Genomic DNA, 12421 nt, shown 5'->3' with positions numbered 1-12421 from the left:
GGGAAGCATTTTGGATTTTTACTTCACCATTTTGAAACCTTTTCCCAAAAGGTTATCTCTTTCGAAAATATCCCCCTTTCAGTGGAGCGTTTTAATTACTGTGACAAAATTATGTTGGTCAAACTAAATGCAGTATTACAAAACGTTTCAAAGAACACTTGGTGTCACCCCATAGAGTGAAATAAAGAATTTGTTTTTAAAATTGTTGATTTCAGCATATGATGCCATGAACTGTTACAAAGATCAATTCTAAGCAGGTCGTGAAAATTATTCTCTTAAAAATTAGCGGGTAAGTAATAATAATTAGTAATTGAGAAATCTATCAGTGTTTTGGCGTTAGTATAGATCATCGCGTGATAACCAAGTTGGCTAGTGAATGTAGTGAAACGCGTGTCGAGAAGAACGTTTTATATTGTTGTGAAGCAGGAACAAGTTTTAAATAACGTATAGACGTAGTTTCAAAGACAAATCTGTGATCGTGGCAACGACGCGTGTTTCCGATTTTACGTCACCGCGGATCGCACGTGATTTTATATTTACTAATTTCTGGCAAGATTTGAAAAACGGCGATTTCAAACAAATCGTTAGAAAATGACTTAATGGATCACGTGAAAGGTTCAGAATCGGATGAGTGTACAAATTATCGTGCAAGCCATCAAAGTCGGTAAGTCGTTTACAGTACTTCCATCGTAGACGAACGTATAACACTCGGTTTGAAATAGACCCTTCTCATGACTTCTACACCGGAAATGTGCTAATACTCACGAGTTTCAATGTTGTTTTTGTGCGTAAATGCAGATCCATTTATAAACGTCAGGTGTAGAGTTTTTTATTTAATGATAAATTCGCAACTGACCGAGTGCATGACAGGAAAATTTCGATTATTCCTTTTGGAATTTCTTTGAAAATTGCCCAAATGAAAATGTGAGTTTTTCAGTTTTTGCCGAATAATCCAGAATCCAGTCGCTTCAGAGCAGCTGTGCTTCAATCTTTAGTTGCGAGTTTCTTTCAGGTAGAAAACGCAGACGAAACTCACTGAAATTATAATTTATGCCTGCTGATGGATTCACTTCTACCAAAAAAAAAAAACATTATACACACTAAAGTATCTATATACAGGATGTTACATCTCAGACGAGCTATATATATATATATATATATATATATATATATATATATATGTTAACTCGAAGATTCTCACGGATAAAGTATGATGAGCTGTTTTCTCGGGTTTCGCTCCGTGTTCTGTGTATTTTCTCCCCATAAGGATTATTTTCACAACGTTTCGGCAAAGTCTCATTTGCCATCTTCTGGTGATGTCTGGTTTTTTCAACTAGACTAGTTGAAAAAACCAGACATCACCAGAAGATGGCAAATGAGACTTTGCCGAAACGTTGTGAAAATAATCCTTATGGGGAGAAAATACACAGAACACGGAGCGAAACCCGAGAAAACAGCTCATCATATATATATATATATATATATATATATATATATATATATATATATATATATATATATATATATATATATATATATATATATATATTTGATTGATGCAACTAATTTTCCTTTATTTTAAGTATTTCAATATTAAATTCTACAAAAAGGATTTGAAGCTTTATATCTTCTATTAATTATCTGCGAGCGTTTTCGACAGTTGGTAGTACTGTCATCTTCTAGGCACCCTCAAACTGCAAACTGCAAATATATATATATATATATATATATATATATATATATATATATATATATATATATATATATATATATGTATATATATATATATATATATATATATATATATATATATATATATATATATATATATATATATATATATATATATATATATTGTATTGCCTTCCTTTAGCATTTACCTTTATTTTAAGAGTTAGACTTTATCTATTTTCAGATAAGACGATATGCAATTTCTTGCAATTTTGCAATAGACTAAATGGAATATTTGTTGATACATATTGTAAAGATTTATTTGTCCATATATTGTGATCCTCACGTCATGTTTTGAGTAAATCCTAAAGTCCTTACTATTCAATTGATATCAAATGTCCAATGAATTGGGTGCTCAGAAATTATCAATAAATGGGTTTCCTCTCGAACTGTCCATTCTTGAACAAAAAATAAGAATTCCATCTAATTTAGATGTTAGAATTAAAATTTGAATAGCGGAATCTTTCAGTGTTACTATCTTCATTCGGGTTTGAAGGCCATCGTAGTTTGGAACTGCATCCTAAAGTTTCGCCGATGACTTATCGGTGAATCATCAAGATGAATAAACCTCTGAAGAAGCCAGACACTCGTGCTGACGAAACGTTAGGTTGCAGTTCCAAACTACGACGGCTTTCAAATCCGAATGAAGATTGTAGCAGTAAAAATCTCGGCTGCGAAAGCCTTAACCAAATTAACGAAATCTTCATTCTATTCTTGAAATATCGTGAAAAATGGAAATGACTAATAAATATTTTGAAGTAGATAGGACAACCAAGAGAGTGTTTTCATTTGTTCTAAGAAAATATTCAGGCACTAAATGACTGATTTGATTCGACATTTTCTTTTTGATTCCACAAAAAAATATTTTGAAAGATATCAAAAAATAGAGCACAAGTTGCATTAATTCATCAATACAGTTTAAATTTTATCAAATTGTCTTTACTATTAAACCCTTCTCTGATTATTTTTTAAATCTAGTTACTAGGAACTTTTGCTGCTGACCGAAATTTTTGGTTTAGACTTGATAGGGAGCAATCCACCATTACGAGTATATTTTTATTATATTCCCTATTCCCTAATAACTTTTGAAATCTGTAAGCATTTCTTATTTCTACGAAAAGTCTTAGTACAGGATAATATCTCCGAAGTTTGTGAGGATGGAAAAAGGAAATTTTGGCAATTACATATTAACAACGAAATCTATTAATTACACATTCACAAGTTATTCACCCTTGCAGGGACGGTACCAGGAGGCTGCACTCAAAATCTTAAATGGAAACCTTAAAAAAAACAAATATTTCTGCACAAACTAGAGGTCTTTACGGTCATCTGTTTCCGATCAATAAGGAAGATTAATAATGAATGCCAGTCGTAAAAAAATAGTTTTATTTTGTAAGATGTTAAAAATGACTACCACCAACCTATTGACAATAATAGAGTCTACTTTCGAATTCTGTCCTTACGTTTGTCAGAATTTCTGGTGTTATAGAAGCGCACACATCTGTGAGTCGTTGTCGTAGTCCTTGCAACAAATACCCGCTCCTTCATGTAACTTTTCGAAAAAATGTCAAGGGGTGCGAGGTCGTGGAAACTTGGTGGCTAATCAGTATGTCCTTCCATGTCCAATCCAACCACCAGGATATTCCTCATCTAGGTATTCTCTTGAAGAAACATAAAAGTGTGGAAGTGCCACTTCCTGTTGAAAACTTGGATCGTAGTCGAAAGCATCATTTTCAATGGCAGCTTCAATCCCAGGTGTGATAGTTTCTTCTAAAAGTTGCAAGTATAAGCGTCCGGTAAGATTTCCGTCGATAAAAGGGACCAATTACCGTATTACCCATAATTCCGACTCATACGTTTAATTTCTCAGGATTTTGTGTATGGCCTTCTTCACTTCAGTATCGGCAGTTGTGTCTGAAGCATTTGCATCATCACTGCATCATTTGCTTCATCACTGAAAAATATCCGATAGAGGTAGTGACAGTTTCACAAAACTGCAGTCTTCGATCTGGGCCATCTTCGTTTAGGTCTTGTACAAGATGGCTTTTAAAGGAATGAAATTAAAGCTCTTTAAAAATGTCATGCACTGTTGATTTGCACAACGCTTCTCATGTGACTAGAAGAAACTGGTCTATCTGGGAAAACATCAATAAACAATCTTGCGGCCTCATGAAAATTTCGAATAACTTGTCCCTAAAATAAAATTATTTCTAACTTTGTCTAATAAAATCACAAAATTTACTAATGAATTTTCAATGTTGATGTAATATCAATATAAAACCGAATCAACGGGTACTGCTAGAAACACAAATCGATATAATGAAATAATTCCTGTAAAAATAAGATTTACAAAACGTGACCAAAAAATAACATTTCGTTGGATAACTTGAAATAATTTTCACTCGGAAACGGGTTATCTTACAGACCTAAAGTTTTTGCAGAAATGTTTTTTTCTTCAAGACCAAATGAGATACCTACATAAGGATATAGATTTCCATTTAAGATTATGGGGTGCAGCACCCTGGTGTCGCCTCTGCAAGGGTAAAAAGTTGCAAATGCGTAAAGAAATAGATTTCTTTGTACATATGTAATTGCCAAAATTTTGTTGACTTCGGAGATATTAACCCGTACTAAAACGCAATATATATAGTCTTAATATTGCTCCTTTATATTTTTGTTACCACTTTTCAGCTGTGATTACTTTATATGCTTCTTTTCAATGTCATCAAACTGATTCGGTCGATCTTTATTGGATATTTGATTGTCAGTCTTTTTCATAAATGTAATTGTACTTTCATCTTTATCATTTATCAGTTTTACCTCTTTTACAAATCCAAAGTATAGCCGGTAATTGCTTTTTATATTATAGTCTAAGAGCCAGTGAGCGGCTACCTGCATGTATTTGACCAGACTTAGGTTTTTGTACATTGAGGCCCCTATACCTACCGTACATGATATGGGACCTCACTAAGCCCAAAGTGGTGGACGCGGTGAGTGCGCAGGTAGGACAGGTATAAATTTTTTAGTAATTTTAAATGCATTTGACGACGTTTGCCGTTTTGATAAAATACGGAAAAATTTTAAATATCAAGGTATATTAAGGTAACATACATATTTATAAGTATTCATTATTCTTCATTCATTATCATCCGGGTAATGTTCATCGTTGTGTACATCATTTTCATCATCAATTGAGTCAGATTCAGTAAAAATTAAACGTAAATTGTAAAATATTATTAATTTATAGATAGATTTGAACATATTCGATAAGGAATTGATTTTTATCAACTTACCAGGAATATTGGTGATTAAGTCACTGACAAAAGATGGAAGTTGATCTCCTTCGAACCATTTGAGGAAAAATATGTTGTCCTGCTCAATCCAGCCGTACTCCAATGGGTCCAAAGTTGTAGGTTGCTTTTTGTAAGCATTTTTCCAAATAGTAGAAATATAATGAGCTCTCAGAAGTTGTTGGTAAAGTTCACTTTTACACGGTGGTATTGACGTTGCGTCAAAATGGTGTACTTTCTTGGTGAAATTCTCATTGACGCCTGAAGCTTTGTAGCTGCTAACAAATAGTTGGAATCTTCCATCATCTATGTCCTTAGATTTTTTGGCATTGTAGAGCTGACAAGTAAATTGCTGAATAACATTAAATATGTCTTGTAATTGGTCACCAATTCGTCACCAATAGTAGCAAATGCTTCTTGAAATACAGTATTTTTTATAGCAAAGAGAAAGGTCTTTTCTTTCCTTTATTGAAAAACGCGGGATTAAAATTATATCCGGTGAACGCATGGAATCCGATTAAACTTTTGACAAACAATTCACCAAGCTCCGGATAAATTTTTGTTATGTCAATATATCTTTCATTGTTTCTAAATCCATTGAGCATCCAAATATTAGAATTAGAATTCTTCAAGTTTGCCATATTACCAATCATTATTATTAAAATATCAGTATCAGAGGCTCTGATAACAATATTATTATTTTTGTATCTGCTTCTTCATGTAAAGTACAATATAAATCTTCAACGATATTTGACTGTATCTTCTCATCAACAACTTGATACGATTGACAATTTCGGAAATTTATATGAATCTTTCGATTGCCTACGAATAATTTCATTTGCTCACTACACCAATGTTTTTCGAAAAAGCCTACAAGAGCCTCCTTAAACTTTGTATTTTTTAATTCTTTTGCAAAATCAGAAGGTCGCACTTGGTCACCTCAAAATATTACGACATTTTACCATAGTCTCTTTCAAAAATATTAATAATTTTTCAGTTTTTGATGTGTCACAAAAAACACACTGCACTTTATCTATTTCACTCGACATAATGTCAAAAATATTCAACAATTAATAATCCAATGAACTAAATAAAATAAAGCAACACTATCAATTTTTTTAAATTCATGCAACACCAGGCATCTATATGAAGGTTGACAAATATACTGAAAACATCTGACGGAAACCATTATAATAGAGCCCTCTCAGGTATAAATCTTATATTATTCAAATGGCAGGTAGTAAATATCAGAAAAAATATTATAGGATAGAATGAGTACAATAGTAATACTTTGGAGTGATTAAGTAAATCATAAATACATTATTTTGATGTAAAACAGTTATCGTAATACTTAGATATCTGGCCGGGTAGTATCTCAGATTTTGTTATTTGCTGATGCTTGTACGCACTGAATACTTCTGCCCTAATTAATATAAGTTTTTGAAACTATATTAAGTGAAATGTATCAATGGCAGATCTCGTCAATTAGGTACTTTCAAAAATATTCATTTTTAACATTTTCAAATATGTCTGCCACAATGTTGAACGCGAGGTAATGTTCTGCCATTATTATTTTCCGTTCACAATAATAATATATTTCAAAATATCAAAACGGCAAACGTCGTCAAATGCATTTAAAATTACTAAAAAATTGATACCTGTCCTACATGCGCACTCACCGCGTCCACCACTTTGGGCTTAGTGAGGTCCCATATCATGTACGGTAGGTATAGGGGCCTCAATGTACAAAAACCTAAGTCTGGTCAAATACATGCAGGTAGCCGCTCACTGGCTCTTAGACTATTAGCTTTTCGTTCAATTGTTTTACTGTTTTAGAAGTATGACATCGATAAGACTATCAACCAATAAAAAATTCATGTATGAATTTTAAACATCGAAATCTAAAAACATTTCCATTTTTTCTTCCACAGTAAAATAATAAATGTGGAAGCAGAACAAGTAAGAATTGTCCTTTTCAAAGAATGCATGTTCAGAGAGAGTCAACTGCTATTTGATTCCCATTTGCTGGCAAACTCTCCAGAAAAGAATCAAGATGATGAAATAGATATTTCAAGTAGCGACAGCAGGGTTGGCACCGTGGTAAGAATTCATAAAATGTGCACATTCAAGTTTCCTTTAATTTTTTTATTCAAGGTCGCGAAAAACAATGAGGAATTTAATCACCTGACCGAAATGATATTCGGTTCGACCGCGATGAAATATCAAGAAACATACTACAAGATGCACAACGTTTCGTCTCCAGAACGCATCATTTTCACGCAGGTGGGCAGTTTTCATTCATCCTCCTGACGTAGATTATATCATTTTTCTTATTTTTCTAGGTTTTTGTGCCTCGACGTCGTAAAAGTTTTCGTAAAATTTCAGGAACGGCGTTGTCCAGATCTATAACAAAGAGGAGTAGTTCTGATTTGCTCCGTCTCAGTAATTCCGACTCTAGCGAGAGTTCTCTGTCCGGTTTGTCTGAATATTCTTCGAGGAACGATTCATTCTCAAGTAAGGCCTATTTATCATGTATCATGCGTTGTTCAGTTTGTTTTTTACTTAGTTTTCAGGAGAGGGCACCTTCCGTCTTCAAGCTCAACTTCCACCACGATTGACTCTGGGTTTTCTGAGATCAGCCTGGCTAGTAGCTCGTCGCTGAGTCATTATGGCAGCAGTTTTGCAGATAATGGTATGACATTCGTACTCTTGAAATATTTAATTTTTTGAGCCTGGAAATTAAACACTCGAACATAAATTTTTGTTTAGTTCTTTTGGAGCCTTTCATGTAAGACGGTTCAATGCATTATACGTTAGTACCTATTTCTGTATAATCTCCAACTTTCTTTTTCAGGCAGTTCATTTGCGTTATCGGAAACATCTTCAGCTGACTTTCACAATTCTTTCAATACTAGAAGAAACTCTTCTGAGAATTATCCAATCAGAACCAGCTTAGGCAATTCAAGGTTAGGTCTGGCGCTCATCTTAGTTGTAGCTTCAGATAATGACAGGTAAGTTCATTTACTGAGACGGTTTGCTTAATTTCAAGGAAGTGATTCATAAATGTTTGTCACATTCTTCTGGACATAATCTTGATCGTCTATAAATCGTTTGCCTTCTGCCATCCAGTTACTTACCTATCAGGTGTGCAATATGTCATCTGAAAAGCCGCAGTATCCAATGAGTAATTGTTCGGATCCAATCTCTGCCCTGTTGAAGTCGATTATTCCTTCATAAAGGTTTCACCATGTGTGTTTCCAGGTAAACGTTCACCGTACCGTATCTGATTGAGTACCAAATGTTTTGGTATCAACCACGACTTTTTCACTCATCAGTTTTTCCGTTGCCTGAAATTCTCAAGTGTGTCAACACTCTTTCTATATTTATTCCTATTTAGAAAACAGACGTCAAGTAGTGTTTATGAATGAAAAAATTGGTGAGAAATTGACTGTGAGAAGAGGAATTATACAGGCCTTCATCTTGGAGCCTCTTCTTTTTTAATATACAGTGCATTTCCTTTAAATGCCCCCCCCTTTAATTTTTTGAACGGGTCAATTCAAAAAATTGAAATTTGGGATAATGAAATTAATGCATGAAAATGCAATTACGCCATTGGAATCAATAAAGTCGCCCCGGAGCTCCAATTAATTTCTGTTGATTACAATCTTTTCAACTCTCTGCCAAATAACTTTAAAGAGCTTAGTATCACCAAATTCAAAAGAGCCATCAAAGAAATGCTTCTCAGCCAATGTTTTTACTCAGTCTCGGAATACTACGATCATTTTAGGACAGTTCACGTCAGCCATGTCTACTCGAGATGAAACATACTCACCGGTATCGATTGTACTGTGGTAGTTTGTAAATACCCCTATTATTTGGTTATATATGTACGTAGGTAACCCCTGTGTTGCCTAATAGTTTTATATTTTTACAATTTAGTTCCTTGTTTTATATGTTCATTTATTCAAGAAAGCCTATACACTTGACTTGCTACAAACAAGAAAATGTAACGTAGTTAATAAACTATTCTATTCTATTCTATTCTATTCTATTCTATTCTATTCTATTATATTATATTATATTATATTATATTATATTATATTATATTATATTATATTATATTATATTATATTATATTATATTATATTATATTATATTATATTATATTATATTATATTATATTATATTATATTATATTATATTATATTATATTATATTATATTCTATTCTATTCTATTCTATTCTATTCTATTCTATTCTATTCTATTCTATTCTATTCTATTCTATTCTATTCTATTCTATTCTATTCTATTCTATTCTATTCTATTCTATTCTATTCTATTCTATTCTATTCTATTCTATTCTATTCTATTCTATTCTATTCTATTCTATTCTATTCTATTCTATTCTATTATATTATATTATATTATATTATATTATATTATATTATATTCTATTCTATTCTATTCTATTCTATTCTATTCTATTCTATTCTATTCTATTCTATTCTATTCTATTCTATTCTATTCTATTCTATTCTATTCTATTCTATTCTATTCTATTCTATTCTATTCTATTCTATTCTATTCTATTCTATTCTATTCTATTCTATTCTATTCTATTCTATTCTATTCTATTCTATTCTATTCTATTCTATTCTATTCTATTCTATTCTATTCTATTCTATTCTATTCTATTCTATTCTATTCTATTCTATTCTATTCTATTCTATTCTATTCTATTCTATTCTATTCTATTCTATTCTATTCTATTCTATTCTATTCTATTCTATTCTATTCTATTCTATTCTATTCTATTCTATTCTATTCTATTCTATTCTATTCTATTCTATTCTATTCTATTCTATTCTATTCTATTCTATTCTATTCTATTCTATTCTATTCTATTCTATTCTATTCTATTCTATTCTATTCTATTCTATTCTATTCTATTCTATTCTATTCTATTCTATTGTTATTTCTATATTATATATCACAAAAATTTAAAAAAAATGCATGATCACTTCATTTTAAATTGAAATTGACAGTAATATTCATTACTACACTAAAGGTTCCAAACAGTGCATCATAAGTATATGAGCATAATACATTAACAAGGAAGTATTTGCACTTGAGTTACTGATGATGTTTGTGTTTCCTACTAGTTTTCTTCATTTTTGCTCATTTTTGCACATTCTTGACTGAGTTGGCTAGACTTTCTTTGAATTTTTCAGATACCGTGATACATTTATTCAGCACACAAACTTTGTAGAGTCCATTTTATGGCGTTTGAGGCAGTATATAGAGATCGCCTTATATTCTCCTAGATATTTTGTTTCTCTGATGTTGGACATTTCCATAAATTCTGCCAACTGGTTGTTAGAGATTGCGAATGGTCTTGGTAAATGGACGAAAGAAGATTGTGAACAAAGAGATGAGAAACGGGACGAGGAGAGTTCGGTTTCCAGAAGCATTTTCAGCAATTTAGCATCGAAAAACATCTTACAATTTTTCCAAAACAAGTTGGATGTACTGAGCTTCAAAAAAAGTTTGTTTCTCAGAAAAGAAAAAGATGATTTTGACTTTTTTTGCGAATTGCTCAAAGAACTGGACACGAAAGAGACAAATTTGTGAGTAATTCGCAGAAAGTTTTAGGGTAAGTGTAATTATGTCTCGTTTGATATGAGTTTAGCAAATCCCGCAGGGATGGAAATCGACTACAAATTGAAAAATGATGACTGAATAAGTGGAAATATAGTAGCTTTTTCATTGCGTTTATTTTTTTAAGTATTATTATATGTTATTATTATTATTATTATTATTTTTGTTTGACTTGTAGGGGCATGATTGCACTTGTCCCCTGAAGTATCTCTCCATTTACATTTTTCAATAATTAGATCTTTTTCAGTTTTCTCAGCACCCTTCTAACAGCTCTGCTAACGCACCATACAGGGTGGATATCAACTTGTTACACTTCGAAAAAGCTGACCTTGACCGATTCTTACAACGCTCTCTGGCGGCAGTTGATGGATCTGCAGGGATCTACAGCATACTTCACGAAAACTTCGAAGACTGTTATCTACGGTTTGAAAGATGATTCCATTATTATTAAAAGAATACTTGAGTTTCTTCGTTACTTCATAAGATGTATTAAAGTACAAAAAAGGGATGTAGAACGTCTGGATATTGCCGCAGAAAATAGAATCGCTGATGAAATATGTGACATGGCATTTGGTAGAATTTCTGAAAGTTCTGATCCAACAAATTCTGGAAAACAAAAAGGCTTGAGTAAAACCAAATCTGGCTTAATTAAAACCAAATCGGGGCTGATAAAAACCCAAACGGTCGGCGTGGATTTGTCGCAACTTGCAGCTTCAGAAGACGAGGATGTACAGGATTATCGTCGCAGTTCCGTTATATTTATATTGGGCGATGATGAAAGACTAGAAAATTTAAAAAGATCTTCAGGTGCGTTTTTAAAGAAACCCGGAAATAAGCGATATCCTCGATCGGATTCTCTGGATATCGTCGAGGAAGAGGATGAAAAGCTTGACAAGCCGACTAAAATGAAAATAATTAATTTTCCGTTACCTAAGTAAGAGCCACCGCTTCTAAAAGGGAACAGATTCTCAATACTTACTTGTTTTCAGGGTCAAACCTCGTGGTGATTTTTTGGACACTGTGCCATTTGAACTATCGCTAACGAATAGTTCCCTAAATACATTCGTACCGGATATGGTAATCCAAGGTACCACCGTTCCAGAAAGTGAATGGAAGCCAATACTAAAGACTGATCTTTCGCTTAGTAGTTACCCTAGTTATAACTTTGAAGAATCCGTAGTCGTTTTAGGAAACATGAGTAAATGGTAAAAGACATAGGAAGGTCAACAATTTTCGTTCACTGTTTCTGGGATGAAAATTATTGATCACTCCCTGTAACGTAGTTTTCTCAAAATTGCATTTTTTAGTGTTTTCAGGTCTTGATACTATTTTTTTGTGCAGGGAGGTGCAAATATGGTCCAGTAATCGCAATAGAATGTACAAGGGGCACTTGGAAGAAAGTGCGGATGCTTCACGACTACTTTATAATATTTTAGAAGTCGTTTTGAAAATGTGGGAAATGAATTTACCGAAGCAATGCGTAAGTAAATGTATTTTTTTCAACAAACTGTGTAATATTTCTCATTTTAGTGCACAACGTTCATGGAACAACGTTTAATGGGAATTTGTTTGAAAGCTAGCACCCTAGCTGAATTTTTACTATCGAAAGACTTCTGCTCAATAGATCTTCTCGTTTCAGCACTAAATATTAGCCCCGTAGATGTACCTCTTCTGATGTCTGTAGTCTCAACTTTGTATCCAGAAGTTTCAGAAAAATATGGCTTTAGTTATCAGTGACAG

General features: G+C 32.7%; 1 protein-coding gene across 2 annotated transcripts; it reads left to right on the top strand.

Moving 5' to 3' along the window:
* Positions 1–510: 510 nt before the first annotated feature.
* LOC111511564 (uncharacterized) lies at positions 511–12418 on the top strand. 2 transcript variants are annotated; one of them, XM_074184349.1, is made up of 11 exons: positions 511–664; positions 6953–7121; positions 7176–7304; positions 7364–7535; positions 7588–7713; positions 7876–8032; positions 10255–10650; positions 10929–11615; positions 11671–11886; positions 12023–12161; positions 12212–12418. In XM_074184349.1, the coding sequence occupies exons 1-11, from the start codon at positions 600–602 to the stop codon at positions 12416–12418; spliced, it is 2463 nt and encodes an 820-aa protein (XP_074040450.1). In that variant the 5' UTR covers positions 511–599. The 2 variants fall into 2 exon arrangements, with proteins under 2 accessions (XP_074040450.1, XP_074040451.1); XM_074184350.1 differs by lacking the exon at positions 511–664 and adding an exon at positions 677–924.
* The last annotated feature ends 3 nt before the right edge of the window (positions 12419–12421 follow it).

Source organism: Leptinotarsa decemlineata, unplaced genomic scaffold (genome assembly GCF_025532065.1).
Source record: "Leptinotarsa decemlineata unplaced genomic scaffold, Ldec_3_MD MMD2_tig00026354_RagTag_RagTag, whole genome shotgun sequence".
Lineage (NCBI taxonomy): Eukaryota > Metazoa > Arthropoda > Insecta > Coleoptera > Chrysomelidae > Leptinotarsa > Leptinotarsa decemlineata.
Note: the sequence above shows the minus strand (reverse complement) of the source record. Positions and strands in the feature narration are given on the sequence as shown.

What these genes read in the sequence shown, in the direction of transcription:
- LOC111511564 (XM_074184349.1), top strand. Translation starts at nt 600, where the DNA reads ATGGATCACGTGAAAGGTTCAGAATCGGATGAGTGTACAAATTATCGT. An exon ending in CGTGCAAGCCATCAAAGTCG is followed by an intron (nt 665 to 6,952) that starts GTAAGTCGTTTA and finishes TTTCTTCCACAG; the next exon opens with TAAAATAATAAATGTGGAAG. An exon ending in GACACGAAAGAGACAAATTT is followed by an intron (nt 10,651 to 10,928) that starts GTGAGTAATTCG and finishes GATCTTTTTCAG; the next exon opens with TTTTCTCAGCACCCTTCTAA.